We start from the raw sequence: 23165 nt of genomic DNA, 5'->3' as shown, positions 1-23165 counted from the left end.
CTTTATGGTATCTAATGCGTCCATTGATCATGTTACACCCATCAGCCTCCCCAACAACTTTAGCATCCGTTCCTCTTCCTCCTCCAAGTCACCTCTGCAGCTCTCCATTTCACTAACTCTCTCCTCTAGTTTCTTATACTTAGCTTCCCATTTGCTGCACCTGAAATGTTCTCACACTCTTCTTAAGGCTTGCAACAACTCCCCGTGTTCATTCCTTTTTTACGCGCTAGCCTTCATTCGCTCTTCTCTCCATTTGCATATACTTCTCCTCCTTCTCCTCCTCCACGCATTTATTCTCTAGACCTTCTAGGTCACCATTCAGCGGATTTACCAACACCTCCTCGCCTCTTTCCTTCTGTTGATCCAGCACACTTTCTTTCTTTAGTTGCATATCAATTTCCCTCAGTAACACTTTTCACGGTTTCTTCCTTCGTTGGAGTCTATGAACGTAAGCGCTTTGTGGAATCTGATCTTGACCGCCTCCAATGTCTTCAGGGCGAGTGGAGCTGATACCCTTGCTATTCTTTCGTTGTTTGGCCGCGCTCCAAAATCTCAACAGGGGGTTATCAGTTTCTGTCGAATCCGCGGCCCATCCTTCGAAACGGCCATCCCACGAAGATGTGGGCGGCACCGTCTGGGTTTCCTCAACCACACGATCTTTCTGGAATGGCGTACGGCTCACTGATCATATCCAAACACCTCGTTCTCATCCTCTTCCCCTATCAAAAGCAATAGCGGATCACTCGCACTACTCCCCTCGCCCCTATCCTTTCCGTCATCCCTAAACATTTGTTTTCCAAAGAAGAATCATCCATTTTGTTTCTACGAGTATTGGCTAACAATCGACCGAGCGGCAGAGGGCCCATACCGCCCTGGGTGACGTTAATATTCTGGCGGGGGGACTCTGAACCCTCAACAGACTGTTTTAGGCTATCGACCAGACGTCTCCCTGACTACGCATCCCCACGGCACTGGAACAATAGAACCACTTAGAGATTGGGAGACCATTTATAGAATTTACCATCCTCACGATCTGAGCGGTTAAGGCAAGACCCGCGGCCGCCCCTTGTGCAACTTTCCCCGACCGGGCTCTGCCAGGGTCTCTGATGCACAATGTTCCGGTTACAGTATTAGGAGGCGACTAGCGCTCAGCCGCCCCCAGCTAGGACAATCCGGGTTTTCCACGCCCATATGCGCCTTATGGACGTACGTCCTGGGCTTGGTACCGATGTTGACTGGTCTTCCATTCAGTCACACATCTCTTCGGTTTTGAACCGCCCTAGAGGTTTGGGATTTTTATTAAAGTGTACTCTTCTTGGCTGGGCACATAGTACCTTCAGCAGAGCTGGGTACTGCACGCGAGCGTTCCGCTCGAAAAAGCGCTCCAAGCGGAAAAAGCGTTTGCGAGCGGTCCGCTCGTGAGCACTTTTCGTAGCAGCCGCTTGCTGCTCGATACTCGAGCGTTTACTTAAAGTGCTCGGCGCTCGAGCGCTTTTTTCTGTCCACGATTGGATTAAGCGCCGCTCGGGAGATAAGGTTAGCAGTTGTTCCGACTCAACCGAACAGGTTGAATCGGAATATAGAGAGAGGTGGAGCCAAAGAACTTAGGTGTACGTAAGATTGCCAGGCCTTAGCGCGATAAGATACCCCGTCCTTCGCAGGTTGATCTACGGCTCCATATTTGAGGTGCTACGAGACGTTGGCCCATATCAATAAAAGGGAGCATATGCTTATACTTACAAAATTCAAAGTAAATACTCGTAAGAGCCCCTTCACACTTGGCGACTTAGCAGCGCTGCTGAGCAGCGGGACGAGACGCAGTGCAGCGCTGTTGACCAGTCTAGTATGAAGGGGCACTTACGAGTATTCACTTTGAATTTTTTAAGTATAAGCATATGCTTATTCATATACAGGGTGATTCCTATAGTACCTGCCACCGTTTGGGAGCGTATAGGGGGTGCCTAGGGGAAGTCTTTTCATATAGGACACTTGGGGTCGGAAATCCAAAATAAGGGCGCCGGAACCAAATTTATCTTCTGGAATTTCACGCCTGTATGTAGGCAACCCAACCGACCGACGTTTCGCGCGGAGCGATGCAGAGCGAGTTAGCGCGAGGAAGCGACATGGGAGGGAAGGAGGGAAAACGACAGTCAAAAGCAATAACGTTTACAAGTGTTCAACGTGGCCACCGTTGTTCTCAATGCACTTCCTACATCTAGCCAACCACTCCCCTCGAACTCGCGTGAAGACTCCTATGTCCTGGCCAACAGCCTCTCCGGCCATGACGACGCGCGCAATTAAGTCCTCTTCGGATTCGACGGGAGTATCGTCCCACAAGTAAAAATCTAATGGGGTGATGTCGGGCGAGCGGGCGGCCACTCCACCGCACCTCCACGGCCGTGTCCGGATAGGTTTGGTCCAAGTGTTCCCTCACCTGCCGCCCGTAGTGAGCAGGGCACCCATCGTGCTGGAACCAGTGGTCCCAGTACAAGTTCACTGGAACATCCATTAAAAGTTCTGGTAGCACCTCGCGCAGGAAAATCAGGTAATTATGGGCATTTAGACGCGGAGGGAGGATGTAAGGCCCCAGTAGGTTGTCCCCCAGGATGCCAGCCCAAACGTTTAAAGAAAACTTGTCCTGGTATCCTCGCGTAAACGTTACATGAGGATTGTGCTCCGCCCAGTAGTGGCTGTTACGAGGATTGAAGGTCCCCTCTCTTGAGAATCCTTTCTCGTCAGTAACTAGCACGCTCCTCAGAAAGTTCGGATTAGCTTCTTTCCTGGACGACTAAGTTGCAGAATTCCAGCCTCCTTTCATGGTCACCCGGCCGTAACTCTTGCACTTTCTTAAACTTATAGGGGTGTAAGTTGTTGTTGTTGGCGATGTTCCACACTGTGTGTTGACTACAACCCACCTGATCTGCTACAAGTCGAGTGCTAGTACGCGGGTTTGCCTCGAAACGTTCCAACACATCCTCCTCTAAGGCATTTACCAACGGGCGATCGCGATCACGGGCGCTAGTGGGCTGCGAAATAGGAGGAGGTCGGTGTAAACAAACAAACTTTTCGAAATGGTGCTTAAATGACCCAAGTATCGATGTGCATCACGAATCTGTGTGTAAAGTTAAGCCTCCGTCAGCTTACCTGCAATTGCCCTGTCTCGCACAGTCGGAAGTGAACTTCTTGAAAGACCTGTCTGCAGGGTAACTGACGGTTTGGATACCGCTCAGCGTACGCTCGTCGTGCAGCTCGTGCGTTACCATTTGCCAATCCGTACATGAAGTGCATGTCCGCGTATTCCGTGTTAGTAAAACGTGCCATAGTGTTTATTCACTTGATACGCGCCGTTGCAGACGGGATTTCGTGGGTTTAAACAAAATTCTGATCAAGTGTCAGCCACACATCGCCGCCTGAGATCGCTCCGTGTGCACCGCCGGCCGGTTGGGTTGCCTACCTACAGGCGCGAAATTCCAGAAGGTAAATTTGGCTCTGGCACCCTTATTTTAGATTTCCGACCCCAAGTGTCCTATATCAAAATACTCCCCTACGCACCACCTACACGCTCCCAAACGGTGGCAGGTATTATAGGAATCACCCTGTAGGCCGTTGTGTCGGAAACAAGAGCGCTTACTTATTCTGGTACTATCCCACAATCTCCGACTGATCACTTGGTAAGCACCTCTCCCTGGGGCATCCCCCCGTATTTGGGTGCTGTGTTACGAACCACGAGCACCTATTTGGCGTTGGCGTTGCGTCCCGTACTATTGCTGCAAGCGTTGTTTTCTTTACACCTTATGTTACAGATGGTACGACCCTCCCTTGAAAAAGGCTTCCTCCAAGAAAAATTGAAAACTGGACTGCTTTTGGGGTGATACGATAGAACCCTTTGAGACCCGGTTTGATCCAATTGTCTCTCGTTGTATATATTTCCATCTTCCTATTAAACAAAAATTGAAACTGTAAAGCCAGCTAGCATTAGACATCCAGGTGTGCGAGCAAGTCAGCAGATGCAGATTTTTCCAATCCAGCAGGCCCCCAGAACTATTCAGGTGGAGGTATAACGACCCACCGTATCTCCGCATTCGCAAAACGGTCTCAAGGACAAAGATAATCACCTCCAAACATCTTATTACCTAAATCCGAGAAGTATGGAAAAGTACTCGAGAACAACCGACGCCCCGGCAACTTCTGCCACACCAGAAGGGTAGATCCCAGATGCGCATGTTTCCATTTCACCGACACCACAACCGAAAAAGGGCCCATCATTAACCAACAGCGCAACGAACAAGGTAGTTCTAGACTCTGCACCTGGGGGTGCATGGTTCAATACCACAGCCTCGCGTATGATTCTGGAGAGCCCACCAAAACGTCCAGATTCTCGTCAACTTAAGCCAAAGCTTTATTCATAAACAAACGCCAGTATTGGAAACAAATCGCAAGCAAAAATGGAACAATGCGCTGCAATTTTAAAACAATACGCTGCAAATTTGGTTATACATCTTCCCCCACCTCACTTCAATCTGAACTTCAAACCTTTAAGGTTCGAGGTAAACTGCTAGATAGTTGTTTTACAAAAACACAGTTTGGATTAGAGATAAACAAAATCGAAGAGTAAAAATAATTCCTGTGTGCCTCTTGTAACTTAGAAGATGGTGTTATTCTATTACACGGTCATGACAGCCTCCAGGTACATTCAGTTGGGTTTTTTCATAGCCTTCGCTCCAGGAAACTCCACCTCAAAGGACGGATTACCATCACCATCGATTACCCAGATGCTACCGTTACTTCCATTCTTGATAACGGCACAAATAGTTTTTGCAACGTGCCTTGTCCTACGGAGGAATAACTAGCGCGATTTTCGATACTAGCAGATACTTACGACTGGAACGCTAACCGACTTAGAAATTCGGTTGTTAACGCCGACGTGTTAGGAGCCAGAGTATTGGTAAGCGTCTCGACATCACTGAGTAGTTGCGTCTTGGTCGGTCCCGGACAGACTCTAACAACGCGAACCGCGTGATGGTGTATTGAAAACCCAGAAGAGTTCCCTGCAGAGTACCGTACTAGGAAACAGTTTTTAGATTGCTGTATTGCCGAACTCGGTGCTTACCTACCACGTTCGTGTCGATTACACCCTTCCAGTTCGTTTCATTGGAAATGCCAGCATTATTGATCACGACCTCTGTTGGCGTTAACCGCCACCAAACTAACCCCCTGAAGGCAAATGTCCATTAAGGCCAAAGTCTCATTTCCAGCTTACCTTGGCGCCGTTTTTCAAAAGTTCACCCGCGACATCAAACCCGATGCCTCTGGTGCCACCCGTCACCAAGGCAATTTTATTCGCAACCCTAAACGAGTGGGCCGATGTCATCCATCGCGCACTACCAATTGCTAAGAGTACCATCGAAGTGATCATTTTGAATGGAACAAAATCTTGAGGTGTCAGCCTTGATATCTTCGGTGTTAAAAAACGCGTTAGTTAATTAGCATACAAACCTGCATACATTTTCTCAGCGGATTTAATGATGCGGTATAATTAGTGATGTGGATTGTAAAATAACGATTTATAAGTTACATAAAAAAACGGTTATATTACGCGTAACTTACAAGAGGTCGGTTTTTTACGTAATTTATGTCTTTTATGAAATTTACGTAACTTACGTTTTTTATTTAAAAAAACCGTAATTTTTGTAAGTTACCTATTTGATACATTTTGATCGGTACTACCACAGACCATCAACGGTACTACCAACGTAAACGATTCACCGTTGAATCTAGTTTAGGTTTAATGAAGATGATACAGCATGTAATTCGCGATCTGGACCTTCTTCTTCCAAACGACGCGTGATGGCGAAATACCCACTGCTTGGGTATTTTATTTAATACACCGAAATATATAATTTAACAAGTGTTTTTGTTTTCAAACACTCACAAAATTGAAAAAGGTTTATGGAATATTTAAAAAAAACATAAAAAACATAAATGACAGGTAATTTTACTGTAAAATTACGGTTTTTAAAAAAAAATGGTAAGTTACATAAATTACATAAATTACATAAAATACATAAAGAACATAAACAATTGGTAATTTTATACGTAATATTACGCACTTTAAAAAAACGTGTAATTTAACATCACTAGGTATAATTAACAGAAACAAAATAAATGTTGCTCAATATAACGAGGAGGATTTTAGGATTATGCTATATGTGGGTCGCTACAACCTTGTCTAGATCCAGTGTCGATGACTGACAATAAATTAAAGACAAACAAAGAACAACGGAAGGAATGTGTTATACGTATAACCTAAGGAAGAGGGTACTCACTAAAGGCAATGACATATTACCACAGATTTAAACACTCTACAACGGTGGGTTTAAAAGGTCAAAAAAGCGCAAGATGCATTTAATTACGTTATGAATTGCCCGAAACATCGTGAAATAGAAAGGATCAAACGACACAGGTGGGAAAGTACCAAAGTATCCTGAGCTTTCAGAATCCCCGCATAAACCCGTCATCTTGTAAAATTTACGCGATTTTCATAGTATCCCTACAAAAGCTGACTTAGTGAATTCTCTTGTCCACACTGTCGACTCACTTGGCCGCTACATTGTCCCCTTCTTAGAACCTGTTTCGTCTTGAACTCCAAGATATCGGGCCGAGGATCATGAAGGAAAGGACAAGTTGCAGCTCTATAACACGATCCATTTTTGGAGGAGGAACACTCTACTGGTCTCGCACACCACGATTTCCACACCGGCCTCGCGCAAGATTATCTCTAGCATGTTACGAACTTTCGAGACCATCAAATCCAAGCTTAACTTAGGTACTGCAACGTTTCGTATCTCCGCCTGAACCATATTCGTCCTCCAATCCTGTAGGGTATTCCTGGTAATCCGATTCTTTAACAGATATTACTCTCTCAAATGGGCTTCCCACGTTATACTGTCTCATAGGAACTGCTGGTCGGCTCTGCGGACCCTTGCTGACTGCACAAGTTGTGCATTTGCTGCACCACTCTTCAACTCCCCACAACACCTTTGGGGTAATTTTTCCAGAGTCGTCTTTCTTACCAAGTGACCATTCCCTCGTGCAACTTCTGGAACTCTCCTCCTCGGAATCACCAACTGTGGCCTCTATATTTGCCTATCGCTCTCTCCAGAATACGTTTTAGAATATCGTTCTGTCACCAACGAATCCCATGTGCCCGGTAAATCTTCGCACTGCCTCTTGCCAATCGAGTGGCCGTCCATTTTTCTTCCACCCAATAATGGGTTTCAAATCCGGAACAGTTTCTTGTTCACATGCCACTACGGCTATCTGCCACCAGCGTCGATCTACACACAGGTGCCATCTTTAGTTCTGCCCTACTACAAAGAATACAAACCAGAGGGCAAGGTGACAATGCATCAGCAGTCCGATGGTGTCCGTTACACTCCCCCCCCCCCCCCGGTGAAGGTACGACCTTGAAATTTTAGCACCGGAAAGCATTTACCTAGCACTACCTAACACCCTAGTAAGAGACCTAGCACCACACCAGGGATGTGTCTATGATCTAAGTAAACCGGGAGGGGCTCTTGTAACGCTTGCCCCTCCCGGTGAAGGTACGACCTTGAAATTTTAGCACCGGAAAGCATATACCTAGCACTACCTAGCGCCCAAGTAAGAGACCTAGCACCACACCAGGGATCTGCCTATGACCTAAGTAAACCGGGAGGGGTTATTGTAACGCTTGCCCCTCCCGGTTAAGGTGCAACCTTGAAATTTATTCTTTCGATCCATCTTGCAATTTAGCCTTCTGGATTTTTGAAATTTGGTAATTGTATGATCCCTCCTTAACATAAGGTTTCCTTCGTTGTAGAAGTGCTCGATCGATTTTACAGCCGCCAATAGCTCTCGTCGGGTAACACAATAATTGCGTTCCGGCTTAGAAAATACTGTAATGAAGTATCCAACCAGAGTTGGACTGGGTCAAGCATAGAGTGACCCAGTGACCCGGTGACCCAGTTAGTTTACTGACCCAGTGACCCGGTGACCCAGTGACCCGGTGACCCAGTTGACCCGGTGACCCAGCTTGACCCGGTGACCCAGCTTGACCCAGTTTGACCCAGTGACCCAGCTTGACCCGGTGACCCAGCTTGACCCGGTGACCCAGTTTGACCCGGTGACCCAGCTTGACCCGGTGACCCAGCTTGACCCAGTGACCCATCTTGACCCGGTGACCCAGCTTGACCCAGTGACCCATCTTGACCCAGCTTTACTCAGTGACCCGTCGTGACCCGGTGACCCAGTAATTAAATTATTGTTAGGTATCATCCAAAACAATTTCAAGTAACCTTTAATTTTTAAAAAAACTTCCTCAATAATATTCGGCAACAAGCACGTAGCCCAATTTCATTCAAGAGAACTAATACCTAAAAAAATCAAATGCATTTATTTATAGTTTGTAGTCAAGTAATCAATGAAAGTATTTAGAGAAAAGATTTATTTGGATTAAGCTAACGAGTAGAAAAAAATTAAATGTGAATGAACACCTGTAAGCAATCTGGTAAGCCCTGAAGCAAATAAATAACATTATTCTAATACATTTCGGGACATGGAAAGTTTTTTACGGCAGTATTAAAGCAAACATCACAGAAATGGCAGTTGTCAAGCAATCGAGTATTATTTTCAACAAACCAGCATTTCATTTATTTCATAATCTGTACACTTGAACCGAGGGCACTGACTTAACTGCGTTATTCGATCAAACTAGGTGACTGGGTCGAATTGGGTCCCCGGGTGAAATTGGGTCGCTGGGTCAAACTGGGTCAAACTGGGTCACTGGGTCAAACTGGGTCAAACTGGACAACTGGGTCAAACTGGGTCACTGGGTCAAACTGGGTCACTGGGTCAAACTGGGTCACTGGGTCAAACTGGGTCAAACTGGGTCACTGGGTCTAACTGAAAAGAGTATGACGTGACCCAGCGACCCAGTGACCCAGTTTAATTTAGTGACCCAGGTGACCCAGTTGACCCAGTGACCCAGTCCAACTCTGTATCCAACATAGGACAACCTATTCAACTCCTGAAAAGCAGCGGAACATTCTTTTGTCCAATCAAAAACGTTGGCATCTTCAGTAAGGCGAGTCTGAGCTTCAGAAATTGTGGCAAAACCGACCACGAATCGTCGGTAATAGGCGCACAGGTCAAGAAAACTGCTTACCTGACATTTATTAAATGGAATTGGACCGGCTCTGGCATTCTTCTGATTTTCCATCCACTAAACCGTCTACACACACAAATTGAACTATTGAGTGCAGAAACTGTGACTTCTGGGGCTTTAACATTGCAGGTCGATGTTTGCCCCTTTTCTTTCGACATCGATTCTGGGAACTATTAGAGGAAAAGACGTTTGCCAGGAGACTGAAGATGAGGCAGATGAGATACTGGGGACATACCAACAGGAGGAACAAAGACCATATCATTCGGGCTGCCAAGATTCTATGTGCCTCGGAATGGAAGGTAGGCCGACCCTGCCAAACATGGAACACCACCATAAACCAAACGGTAGAGGTCTCGGGGATTACCATGGGAAGGTGGGAAGAGAATAGCAGAGACAAACATCAAAGGAAGAAAGAAAGCAGAAGAATACTGGAGGTGGAGGAAGAATCAGCCACAGGGACAAGTAGCCAAGGGGAGGAGGAAAAGGGGACAGAAAGTAATGCGGGGAGAGGACAACAATAAAAAGAGCCTAACACGAGGGAAAACAGGGAAGGGAACGAGACCAAAGGATAGGAACATCGGAAGCCAATGAACGCCCGGAGAAGAAGCTGTCACTAGAAAGCAGAGTTCCCTCTAAGGCAGAATACCAGTGGCGAAGCTGTGGCCGTACCCGTTCGGGTCGGATAACACCCAGTTAGCCGCCCCCCCACAACCCCCCCAATCCACAAAATCCACCACATTGTTTGGCATATGTCGCGGCCCAGCGCGATGGCAACAAAGTAGTGGAGAAACGTCCCTGATAGTGTCTACCAGGGACGCATCCTCACGACAGTTGACTAAATCCTGGGAGAGGCGGCGACGCCAGGCATATGTCAAAGTTTCAAGTTTCAAGTTTCTTCTTCTACTGCTCTAACGCTTTTCTTCATTGTACCTTGAGTTGCTTAGACTTCAACAACACAACACTTCTGGTAATTTATACATCCATTCTTCTATAATTCTCTTCTTTTTTCTAAAATAGATTTTCCAAGAATACATACTCCGAGGGATTGATCCGTTCCTCAATCAGCGCAGCTTCAAGTCGCTTTTGAAGAACTATCGCATAAAATTATACAATTACAAATGGGCGCGTATGGTGAGTAAATCCTTTCAGGACTACTCCTTACACTTTTTGGATATCTAAAAGGAATACAAACGTTATGTTGTTATCGCCAGTATATGCAGTATTGCCTTTAATAACCTTTGTATTGATATCGATGTCCACCACTGTTCTTGGAGTGAGATTTTAAGGGTATTACAGGCTAGAGGTTACGTATATTAGTAATGTTTGTTGTGTGATATTTATATTTCGAAGCAACTATAATTCGAAAATTAACTAGGTTCGGTTTAGCCGTGGTCTAAAAATAATGATAGTTTTTTTCATTATTGATGATTGGTTCCTACACCATAATCAATACATTCGGGGTCAGATAACCTATTAGATTATCTTTTTTCCTCCCTGTACCCCTAGACGCATAACATATATTCTACAAATCGAAACAATTAGCAACATTAGTTTTTGATTGCATACAAGCACACACCTACTCAACCACTACTTACCAACAAAAGAAACAAAAGGATTACGTTAAATTTCGCTTCCTGATTAATAATTAATAACTCTCTGTAAACAGTTATTGCAGAACTTGCAAATATTAAATAAAAACGAACATTTAAAGATTTCCAAATTATACTCGTAACTCGTATTGCTGAAGCGAAGAGCTAGTTTGAATGCAGTCGATATAAATACAAAGTTCATCGCTCGATCATTTTCATACAATAAAAGGTAAGAATAAACCACATGGATCTGAATAGGGACAACTAGAAGGATAGATGAGTTGCCCAATCACGAAGATTATCACATTCCCAACATGGTCGTGTGGAACGTTTTATACCTAGTGACTAAGGTATATTTATTGCTTTGTTAACAAGAAAGAAAAGTATTAAATGAACGATTAGTAAATGTAGTCTGCTACATCGTACGAATCCGTTTTACGCATAGAATCTCTATCGGGCATAATAATCTCGTAAGCCGGAAGGTCGTTCTCCACAATCCACACACTTCCATTGCTCCCGTCCTTGATAACCTTTGCGCATGCGCGCGACACGTTATCGACACTACAAAGATGCGATTTTCAACAGCTCTCTCCGGCGAACAATTTACGCTTGCGTCGGAAAATTCTTCAGGCCTTCCAGAGCCGATTGCTTGACGTACGGGCTCAATGCGTCTGACAGCGAGTTTACAAATCGTTCCGGTGCGATCAGGTCCGTTTTCGTGAAACCGGGGCACAGCGTGACCACCCGCACGCGGTTATGCTCGTAGTAAAGATCTTGACCCAGGGAACGTCCAAGGCCTATTATAAAACTTTTAGTCGCCGTGTACACTGGGAAGAAATCGGGCGCGACAATGGCGGCAAGCGATGACATGTTCAATATTACTCCTCCTCGTCCACCTTTGGCGCTGCTCATGTATTTAAATCCGAGAAGGGTCCCCTTGAGTGTGCCTATCTTAGGTGTGGATTATAAATTGCTGGGTACGGTTTAAACCTTGGTAACTTACTGCATTTACATTCACGGCTAACCTCCAGTTGTTTTCGTTCACAATTCCGGCGTTATTAACGACAATGTCTAGACGTTTCCAGTGCTTCATTGAAACTTGGAATGCGACTAAAACAAGAATTACACATATCTCAGCCGCATTGAAACTGTAAATGAAACGATTGTAGTCACGAACTTCTTCCCATGTCAAACCGTCGAGGTAACATGTGTGTTGGAGTAAAAGGTTATTATAAAATGGGGTCGCCCCAATGGATCTTCAAAATTCAATCATCAGGAGAGGTGTTAGAACTAGAGATGGAACAGGTGGTGTAAGATTCCTGGTACAGAAGGTTAATTAAACGAGTTTCGTTGGTTCTCTTTCGGATTTTCTAGCAGGCAGAGCCGTTCAAGGGAAAAAGTCGCCTGAAGAAAGTGATATCAAGAAATCAACAAGTTAAAAAGTAATCGTGAACGATTTACAAAAAACGCATTTCCACTTGCATTCATTTCCCATTTGTAAGATGCAACTTCTGTTAAAATCGTAAAAATCCGGCCCCAAATATGAAAGATAGCGTTGCACATGTGCAATCCATCTTTGACGTGCTGCTTCAATTTCAGTTTATAAGAAGAATTTCATTTCAATGCTTTTCTAAATAAGAAAGTTGGAACTGCGCATGCGCAAATCTAAATTTTGAAACTAACGTTAGATTTTCCAAGCGCCTATGTATCAAATTTCATTTAAATGCTTCCATAAATAAAAAAGTTAGCACTGCGCATGCGCAAAATAAAATTTTCAAACTGGCGTTTGATTTTCATTTATTCCAAGTGCCTATGTATCAAATTTCATTCAAGTACTTTTATAAATAAAAAAGTTTGCAATTCGGTTTGTAAATGGTCGAAATGCGAAAAGGGTACTGTGAATTTTGAATCGATTCTATCTATCTATCGAACTAACGGAGATTTCAAAGCGATCGGACATTTCTAAACAAAGTTATCGTTCACACGGACAGATAGAGGGACAGACAGACAGAGGAACAGACGAACAGACCAATAGACAGACGACAAACAGTACCTAATACAAAATTATAAACGATCTCTAGGATCGTTAATAAACGGCAAAAGTGTAAAATTATGGAACATGTAAAAAACGGTTTTTTGGTTTTTTTAAAATAACTTTTTTAGCAATAAACGCAGAAAAAAATTCCTTCCTTGGTGCAAGCCTCGACACCATAACGAACCAAATAGCGAAAAAAGTAGAACAATAGCTCTTAAGATAAAGAACTAGTAGCGTCTCAACGAACGAGCGGACGGACGGGCGGACGGACGGACGGACAAAGTGGTCACAATAGCGCATTTTTTTTTATTTTTGTGGAAGTGCGCTAAAAAGTGTACTCTTTAATAATATGCAATGAAAACTAGTGAGCAAGCAGCAACCAAAGACAGCATCGCGGACCAGCGGTATCTCCCGGCCGACGTGTCGTGGCCAAGGGTGTGCACTGTGCGCGGTGTTAAACGGTGCCAAAGTCATGTAGTCGATGTGCGTCAACCATGTCGATGTACAATACACGACTATGGAGGGCTCAGGGGGGCCAAGAAGAGACAACTTCAGCAAATAACCTAAATCCTAAGAGTCATAGGTCCGGACCGAGGGAATGCGTGACTGAATAGGGGATCAACAACTACCGGCCCCAACCTCGGAGCAGCGGTCGCCTTACACGGTTGCAGAAGGCTCAGCGCGTGTAGGCATTTCTCTCCCTCCTACTCGTGGGACTCATTTGGCCAAGGAGAAAACACAACGAACTACTCCAAAAGCATCTGGTACTGGAATGCTTAAAAAACTCTCCGGAACAGCGCGGGCGAAAGCTAAAAAAATGAGACCATTCGGAACCAGAAGACTTAAGGCAACCTGACCTTGCATCTGCCGACCTGCCAAGTCTGCACTGAAGACTGGAGCGTAAAAGCGACACCAGTCTGATGGCTGGGCAGAGAAGTAGCTCGAAAAAGCCAAACCCCGAGACCGTAAAGGATACCAGAACAACAGCTTCAAAATGACCTTTGTCCATGATGACCTGGAGGGACGCTGTTGGAAGAGGAGATGGGGCGAACCAAAGCCTAGATCCTTGACAGAGTCGACGCTTTCTCCATTACGCAGAAATTCACGGAGTGTCGCCATAGAGGGGGAGCGTTGTTGATCATATGCGTAGGACCAGGTTTCGTGGCAGGGGCGGGAGTAGCGCGGGAGGGGAAGAAATGTCGATTTGTAAAAGCGAAGAACCTCCCATGCCTGAATCACCGGGGCTCAAGTAGAAATGGAGAAGGTCCTGAAAAGAATCGAAATCCAAAATGTTGATGTAACAACAAGCAATTGGCGTGTGGTGGACAGGATGGCGAGCACTCCATGGGACAAACTTTGATTGTCCTTGTAAACCAAACTTCTTAGGGGCCACTTGAAAACATCGGCCCAATGAGACCTTCACCAGGGTGACGTTCAATCTCCTCTCCAAGACGAATGTGGAGGGAGAGATGGGGGAGGGAAAGTCTGCATTGAAGACTGGAGCGTAAAATCGGCACCGGTCTGATGGCAGAGCAGGAAAGCAGCTCGAAAAAGGGAAAAACTGAGACCGTAAAGGGTACCAGAACCTTTAGGGATTCAGCTACAGGCTTCAAAATGACTTTTTTCCATGAATATCTGGAGGGACGCTGTTAGAAGAGGCGACAAGCAAATCAAAGCCTGAATCCTTGACAGAGTCGCCGCTTTGTCCAATTCGCCCAAATTCACTGGGTGGTGCCGCCGATGGGGGAGCGCGTTCACCAGGTTTCGGTGGACCAGTTGAGGTCGGAGCTAGCGAAAGTAGCTCCGTGGGAGGGGGCGAAACTGCTATGCGTCAAGGCGAAGAACCTCCCAACACCATTAAGGGTACACGCCTGGATACTCCGGGCCCAAGCAGAAACAAATAAAATCATGAAATTGTTCGAAATCCAAAATGGTGATCTAATAACCAGCAATTGGCGTGTGGTGGACAGGATGGCGGGCATTCCAAGGGAAAAACTATTATTGTCCTTGTGGACCAAATAATGATAATAATAATAATTAGCCAAAATTCCTGGGAGCTACTTGCAACCATCGGCCTAATGAAAACTTCATCAGGGTGACGTTCAAACCCAAACTCCAACTGTGCCAACCACCGCACTTCAGTAAGTATCACGGTTTTTTATTATTTTCCTTATGGAAAAACTAGCATAAATTAACCTGATCCAGTAAGGGGGTATCTTTCACCCTCTGTGCATACATGACAAAATATCATATTGATATGTAGCCGTAGTACAAGAACCTTGGACCTACAAAGGGCTAATACGAGACCTGGGTCTGAAAGAAGTGCGGCTTATTACTGATCCAGTCAAATTCAATCGCACATCGTACATTTTCGTCTGAAATCCCATTAAGTCAGTACCACTACCACTACCTATGGGGATTCTGTTGTAGAGAGCTGGTAGCAGTAGTGCTGACAGTGGAAAGGAATGGGAGCGAGAGGAGGCTTGTGCTCGGATCTGCCTAGCAACCATAACCACCATAGAAGTTAGCAAACTGGTGAAGCATTGTCAGCAGAAAGAATGGCAACTTCTTTTCTGATGTAATTCCAATGCGCACCACACTGTATGGGCCCCGCAATGACATCACCAGAAGAGGTGATTGTCTCCTAGATCACATTGTCAACAATAATCTAGAAATAGCAAATGTAAGACTGCTTGCAGCTCAGTAGACAAATGGTATGCGTCAGAAGAGCCATTACTGGGATAGCGATCCGACCATAGATCTGTTCGTTTTAACAATTTAACTGCAACTGTATATAGAAATCCCAAAAAAAAACAATGGTACCTCTATAGAGAGAATCTATAAGTCAATCTCGAGAACGGTCCCTCAAGAGCCAATAACCGGGGGAACTGGAGGTCATGGAATCAAACCTTCGCGTGGCTATCAAATGAGACAAACTGTCCCACAAAATAAGGGAGAACCTCAAATAAAGTGCGGGTTCAAACCGAACCACACTCACCGAATACAATAAGGCCATAAGAATAGCAAAACGTGACTCGTAGGGGAGGTACTGCGAGAAAGAATAAATTACAAAAGGTAACAAACTTCAAAGAGCTTTAAGAAAGGAACAGAGGGTAGAATCGGTTTGTTAAAAAAATTGGAGGGGGTTATAAGTATAACTACAAAGACCGCAAAGGAGAACGTGAAGCTTTTGCTTTAATCACACTTTCTGGGATCAAAAACCCTCGCTCAAATTGAGGCGGGCGACCAATTACTCTGGAACCACTTCTCAGGAGGAACAGGGATGGATGTAATCTTTCCTGCTGTACTACAACAAGACCTCGACCTGCTAACCTCGTTACTAAGGGGAAGTTTTGCCCTAAAAACTGGTATTCATTCCCAAACCTGGAGGAACTTATTACGCAACACGATGAGGTACTGACCGACAGCCCGTTATCCAGGAGTTGTGGCGAAGAAGAAGAAGAAACACCACACCACGTTATTTGTCAACGCAAGGCATACATAAAGACGAAGGAGCGCTTACTTGGAGGAGCAAGTAAGGATGGTTCACCATACCAAAATCCTGGATACCACCGTCTGGCACAATAATAAACCCACATAACAAAATACAACCCTTAAAATTTAGGTTAAATTTACCTTCAAATTCGGTGTCATTCGAAATATCAGCGGGAATGAAAATCGCCCTACCAGGTCCAAACGCGTCGTTCAGTTTAATTGCGGCCTCCTTTCCCTTCATCCGATTTATGTCGATGATGGTAACGCCCTTAATGTTACACTGTCAGATAGTGGAATTGAACCTTGGAGAGCGATTACCTTTAGTCCATCCTTTAGGAGTTGGTTGGCGCACCCGAAACCAAGACCATCGGCCGCACCGGTGATCAAAGCAATTTTTCCTTCAAATTTGGGCTGCTTTTCTCCCAATACCATGGCGATAGAAAGTGCAGCAGTAATCCAAAACACTGTTCGATACATTGTGTCTCACGCGCTCTTACTTGATCTAATTGTCAGACTTATTATATTTATTATCGGTAATTTGCAAGTGTAGTGTAATAGCAACCTTGATAAATAATCGTTGCAAATCTAACCGGACGTTATACGCCTGAACACACTGCGGTTCGCGACAATAGAAAACAAGTTAAAAAGTAATCGTAAACGATTTACATAAAGCGCATTTCCACTTGCATTCATTTCCCATTTGTAAGATGCAACTTCTGTTCAAATCGTAAAAATCCGCCCACAAATATGAAAGATAGCGTTGCACATGGGCAATCCATTTTTGTCGTGCTACTTCAATTTCAGTTTATGAGAAGAATTTCATTTCAATGCTTTTCTAAATAAGAAAGTTGGAACTGCGCATGCGCAAACCTAAATTTTAAACTAATGTTAGATTTTCCTTTGTTCCAAGCGCCTAAGTATCAAATTTCACTTAAATAGTTCCATAGATAAAAAAGTTGGCACGGCGCATGCGCAAAATAAAATTTTGAAATTGGCGCTAGATTTTCCTTTATTCCAAGTGCCTATGTATCAAATTTCGTTTAAATTCTTCCATAAATAAAAAAGTTGGCACTGCGCATGCGCAAAACCAAATTTTGAAATTGGCGTTTGATTTTCCTTTATTCGAAGTGCTTATGTATCAAATTTCGTTTAAATTCTTCCATAAATAAAAAAGTTGGCACTGCGCATGCGCAAAACCAAATTTTGAAATTGGCGTTTGATTTTCCTTTATTCGAAGTGCTTCTGTATCAAATTTCGTTTAAATTCTTCCATAAATAAAAAAGTTGGCACTGCGCATGCGCAAAACCAAATTTTGAAATTGGCGTTTGATTTTCCTTTATTCGAAGTGCTTATGTATCAAATTTCGTTTAAATTCTTCCATAAATAAAAAAGTTGGCACTGCGCATGCGCAAAACCAAATTTTGAAATTGGCGTTTGATTTTCCTTTATCCCAAGTGCCTATGTATCAAATTTCGTTTAAATTCTTCCATAAATAAAAAAGTTGGCACTGCGCATGCGCAAAACCAAATTTTGAAATTGGCGTTTGATTTTCCTTTATCCCAAGTGCCTATGTATCAAATTTCGTTTAAATTCTTCCATAAATAAAAAAGTTGGCACTGCGCATGCGCAAAACCAAATTTTGAAATTGGCGTTTGATTTTCCTTTATTCCAAGTGCCTATGTATCAAATTTCATTCAAATACTTTTATAAGTAAAAAAGTTTGCAATTCGGTTTATAAATGGTCGAGATGCGAAAAGGGCACTGTGAATTTTGAATCGATTCGATTCAACTTTTGGCATTGCGTATTATATGGCTAAATCTATGCCCATATTGAATTTCATGCAATTCAGTTCATAACTAACGGAGATGTAAAAGCGATCGAACATTTCTAAACAAAGTTATCGTTCACACGGACAGATAGATGGACAGACAGACAAAGGAACAGACGGAGAGACCAACCGGCAGGCGACAGATAGCAATGCAAAATTATAAACGATCTCTAGGATCGTTAATAAACGGCAAAAGTGTAAAATTATGGAACATGTAAAAAACGGTTTTTTGTTTTTTTTACAATAACTTTTTTTGTAAGCGGTACAGAAAAAAATCCTTCCTTGGTACAAGACTCGACACCATAACGAACCAAATAGCGAAAAAAGTAGCACAATAGCTCTTAAGATAAAGAACTAGTAGCGTCGCAAAACGAGCGGACGGACGGACGGACAAAGTGGCCACAATAGCGCATTTTTTTTTTATTTTTGTGGAAATGCGCTAAAAAAGGTGTAATTATGACTGCGGTGAAATTATGCAATTTATATTTAATCATGACGTCATTAATCAGTTCCGATCAAAACACCGGACTGGATTCTTCAAAGCAAAAACTTTCCATCTCCATCAAAACAACATCAGACAAGTTAGCAAAGGTCACAGTTATTTCTATGCGAACCTTGCATGCTGAAACTGTCTTTTTGACCCCAAAGTTATGTGCAGCATAAGAAGCAAAAGTAAAAGGAGAAGAGGAAAGACAAAATACAGAGCTAGCAGATGAATAATATGAAACGAAGAAACCAAAGAAACATGGAAGCATGAGAATTTGAGAGGCTAGGAGAACATGATCTTTCGGGTTCGATCTTGTAACAGTGCATTAGATTACAGGGGTTGCAAACCTTTTTTAGTACTATTTAAAATTGACTCCCTACTGTCATGATAATTTTATTTCAAAAGTTACGGACGGTTGGATCATAATGAAAACAGCCGAAACAGCTAAATAAGCTTTACTCATTATGGGATCATAAAAGAAGTCAATTGGGTAATGGCAGAGAGCCTCTGGGTAATGGAACAAAATTGACACCTAATAGCACCATTTTGTGGGCGCTGTTAGTAAGAGTAGGGAAGCGTTCCGGAGAGATCAGTAGGGCATTCGGTTCGGGACCACGAGATCGTCACGTACGCGGTCCAAAATCATATTGCTTTTCGGGCATTAAGAGTTAAGGAGTCCTGAACACTCAGTTTTTAGTGTGTTTCGCGATTTTAATTTGCGCGGCGAAGTTCACCTTCGAAAATCACTAGAAAAAACCGAAACGGGTAGTTAGTTGTGGATCGAATGAGTAGTTCGAAAGAAATTATACTTGATAAAACGTGCGTGAAAGTTCATTTACATTACGAACTTATCATTTTTATTTATTATTTACCCCCAGTACAGAAACATTTTTTGACATGCTGCGTTCTGTGGGGTTTTACCGAAAATTAGACTCAGAATGGCGAGATAGATGGTTTTGGGAGAGAATGTAACACCGGGGGGGTCTGGGGACCATGGAATACCCCACTATACGAAAAGGTCATTTAAGCATACAAAGAGGTTATTTATACGAATGACCTCCTGGTGACAATGGTAACTGTAGGGAAAGTCACTTAATGTTTCTCTACTGAGCGGTACTCCACACCCCCTCCAGATCACCTGGCACCACCTTCTGTGGTGTGTTACTGAAAATTGCATACAGAGTGGTGGGGCAGACGGTTTTGGTGGAAAATTCCGCACCGGGGGGTCTGAGATATCCCCCAGTAAGGAAACATTTAATGAATTTCCCACAATCATCATTATCACCATAACATCATTCGTATCAGTAAACTCTTCGTAGAGTGGGAGTATTCCATACCCCCCAAACACTGTCTCGTTCTGTGGTGTCTTTTACGGAAAATTGTATTCAGAATGCTGAGGCAGACGGTGTTGGTGGAGAATGCCTCACTGGGATTGGAGGGGGGGGGGGTATGTAGAAGATATGGAATACCTCCCAATAAAGGACAATTTATTGACCCTTTCCCTACAATCATCATCACCATGAGACCATTCGTAAAAATAACCTTTAGTATGAACGTTGTAAAATTGCATATGTACCGCTTTATAGAAACAGTGGACGCGAGTAGGTTTAATGGAGGTAGCCAGCCACGTTTTGCGGTGGTTCCGCGCATGGCAGGAACCGCAAGCAAGTTTTATTTGGGCAAGTCAGAGCCTGACATTGGGCAGTACATAACTTCTTCGACAAATTGTTGATGCAATGTGACAGAAAAGTGTTAAGTGCACTACTCAATTATATTAGACTAATCCATATTACGCGTAGAATCCCTATCGGGCATAATAATCTCATAAGCCGGAAGGTCGTTCTCCACAATCCACACACTTCCATTGCTCCCGTCCTTGATGATAACCTTGACGCATGCGCTTGACACGTTATCGACCCTGTAAGGAGGGATTTTCAACAACTCTGTCCAGCGATCTTGGTCCAAGGAACGTCCAAGGCGCCACGAAACGAGTTTCGTTAGTTCTCTTTCGGATTTTCTAGCAGGCAGTTTGGCGAAAGTGATAAAATTAAGAGGAAAAGAGAGCTTTGAGGATAAAAGTTGGCAGTTGGCCCTTTTTGTTAAATTAAAGATGCATTTCGTCATTTTTAACATAAATTTGTGCTGGAGCAAATTAACCAAAGTGGTGTTAAGAGGTTTAACGCGTGTTGTCCGATTCTAGAAAAAGTTTTCTCGAGTTGAAAAAGCAAACGTTGTAGTACAACGAGCCCTTTCGTTCAGGATTTTTTGTTATTAAAAGTTAAAAGTTTCTACCGTCCGAAAAGCCACAGAAAATTTGTCATCTTATTCAAATCAGTTTTGTATGTGTAAAGTAAAGTTGCCTGAAGTTGTCAGCGAGTGTCTTTATATCAGTTTTAATACTGTCGCAAACCTTGATTATTGGGAAACTGTAACTGTACCGCCTGCGTTGAGAGTATTATGTACAAACAAGCTTTGTACGCTTGGCTTTCTTGCAGGAATTTTGTTTTAATTGTTGTCATGGCCGGTTGCAGGAAAGCGAATTATAATCAAAATCCTACATTATTGGCCAAATCTGAGTTTAAACAAGAATTTTGAGATTTGATTGGCTGCCTACTACAATATAAAGCCAATCAAATGTCTTAATACCGGATTAGACAATAATCCTGGACTATTTTTTTTGTGCAACTGGGCGTCAGTTACCCATATAGCAACACACAACCCTTAAAAAGAAGCAGCTAAATTTACCTTCAAATTCGACCTCATTCGAAACATTCGTCGGAATGAAAATCGCCCTACCGGGTCCAAATGCGTCGTTCAGTTTCATTGCGGCCTCTCTTCCCTTTATCCGATTTGTGTCGACGATGGTAACGCCCTTAATGTTACATTGTCTGAGAGTTAAATTGAACTTTAGACATCGATTACCTTTAGTCCATCCCTCAAAAGTTGGTGGGCGCACTCGAAGCCAAGACCGTCGGCAGCACCGGTAATCAAAGCAATTTGTCCTTTAAAGTTGGGCTGATGTTCTCCCATCACCAAGGCGATGGAAAGTGCAGTAATCCAAATAACTGTTTGATCCATTGCGTCTCGCGCGCTTCAACAGGATTTGGTTGCCAGGCTGAAGGGTTTATTATATTATTTATCGCTGAATCAATTGCGATTAGCCGCCTTGATAATTAAACTCTGCAAATTTAACCGGATCCAAATTGACCAATGAAAGGCCTCTTCAACCTATTAGCACCATTTTGGGGATGGTCCTAGTAAAATCGCAAGGGTAGGGACGCGTTCCCGAGAGAGCAATTGGTCATTCGGTTTGGGACCACGAGTTTGGAGTAAATCTAGGTTGCAGTCGCTTCTCGATTTCTACTGCTAAGTACTTCGGGGCGTTATTAACACAAAGAAACAAAGAAAATGATTTCTTTTGTAACTTTTTCTTTATGTAAAAGACACGACGTCCCGTTACAATTAACTGCCAAATCTTTTTTTTTTTGTAATTGATCAATAGAAGTAGTTGATGTAATGGGTGTCCTACATTCGTATTCTCTTCCATTGATTGCATGATGCTAACATAGTGATGACGTCATAATACACCGATGACGTGTGCGCAAACTAAGTTACTAAGGACAATATTCTACTATACGAGTAGTATTATAACATGCAAGTAATCTCTGCCCCTCCTACAATTAAATGTACCCTTTTAAATCTAATCCCAATTAAAAAAGCAGAGGACTATGTTTAATAATTCAAATTATTACAGGGTTGTTTATTGCCTTTCAGAGAAAGTTCTAGAAGCACCAAATCTTATGCTTCTCTAAAAAATCAAAGATCAACAACAGTCGGAGCTTTGACCTTTCCCATTTAATAAATTTATTAATAATGTAAAAATTACATAAACAAGGCTTAATACATACCTTTTTTATATATTAACTGCTAACACAGTTGCTGCAGCCCCTGTATTTATGTAAACTGCTAGTCTGGATAAATAAGAAAATTATGGCATTGATATAAGTTGCGTATGTACTAACAATACGTATTAGTATTTTAATTACCATGTGAACGCATAAATAGAATAGCATAATTTCTACCTTTAAGCCTGTTGTAACTTGCTATTTGATTTATAATTTATATTTATTATATTTAATTTAAATAAATGAACCGCTTTATTTGAGGCATTGAACTGCACTGCATAAATTCAATAAAGTAAAATAACTTATCAATCCCCGTACAACACTATCAATATCAACATAATTTTACTACACGTCCTAACAAAGCCCATTTACCATTATGTTTACCAAGTGAGAACTCAGTCTTTGTACAATTTAAATGCACTTTTACATGTATATTCATATCCATATTCACCGTCGTCGTCGTTCGTCTAACCGTTGTGGCCGCCACGCATTACGGATTTTATAATAGCGCTAGTGTTATTATAAATTCATAAAAACACGCAAGTGATAATGACTAGGTACTATTTTCTACGACCTACCTGAAAATGAGATCAACGTATAATTTAGAGGCAATATCGAAA

General features: G+C 43.0%; 1 protein-coding gene and 1 long non-coding RNA gene across 2 annotated transcripts; both read right to left on the bottom strand.

Moving 5' to 3' along the window:
- Nucleotides 1-4375: 4375 nt before the first annotated feature.
- Nucleotides 4376-5604, bottom strand: LOC116180870. Its single transcript, XR_004147174.1, has 4 exons — nucleotides 5261-5604; nucleotides 5115-5214; nucleotides 4880-5063; nucleotides 4376-4832 (listed from the first exon to the last, which is right to left on the bottom strand). It is a non-coding gene; the product is annotated as an uncharacterized LOC116180870 (long non-coding RNA).
- Nucleotides 5605-11119: 5515 nt separating this feature from the next.
- On the bottom strand, nucleotides 11120-22690 carry LOC116181048 (alcohol dehydrogenase 2-like). Its single transcript, XM_031501278.1, has 8 exons — nucleotides 22549-22690; nucleotides 21563-21755; nucleotides 21386-21512; nucleotides 16643-16788; nucleotides 16466-16592; nucleotides 11798-11904; nucleotides 11402-11745; nucleotides 11120-11355 (listed from the first exon to the last, which is right to left on the bottom strand). Exons 2-8 carry the CDS (start codon nucleotides 21716-21718, stop codon nucleotides 11193-11195), a joined length of 1170 nt encoding a protein of 389 aa, XP_031357138.1. The 5' UTR covers nucleotides 21719-21755; nucleotides 22549-22690; the 3' UTR covers nucleotides 11120-11192.
- Nucleotides 22691-23165: the final 475 nt, after the last annotated feature.

This window comes from Photinus pyralis, unplaced genomic scaffold (assembly GCF_008802855.1).
Source record: "Photinus pyralis isolate 1611_PpyrPB1 unplaced genomic scaffold, Ppyr1.3 Ppyr1.4_LG9, whole genome shotgun sequence".
NCBI classification, from domain to species: domain Eukaryota; kingdom Metazoa; phylum Arthropoda; class Insecta; order Coleoptera; family Lampyridae; genus Photinus; species Photinus pyralis.
Note: the sequence above shows the minus strand (reverse complement) of the source record. Positions and strands in the feature narration are given on the sequence as shown.

Bases quoted from the DNA above. Each gene is read 5' to 3' on its own strand.
- LOC116181048 (XM_031501278.1), bottom strand. From the start codon at position 21,718: ATGGATCAAACAGTTATTTGGATTACTGCACTTTCCATCGCCTTGGTG. The intron at 16,593-16,642 runs GTAATCGCTCTC...TGTAACATTAAG, and splicing joins TCCTAAAGGATGGACTAAAG to GGCGTTACCATCATCGACAT. The intron at 11,746-11,797 runs GTAAGTTACCAA...TCCACACCTAAG, and splicing joins TAGCCGTGAATGTAAATGCA to ATAGGCACACTCAAGGGGAC.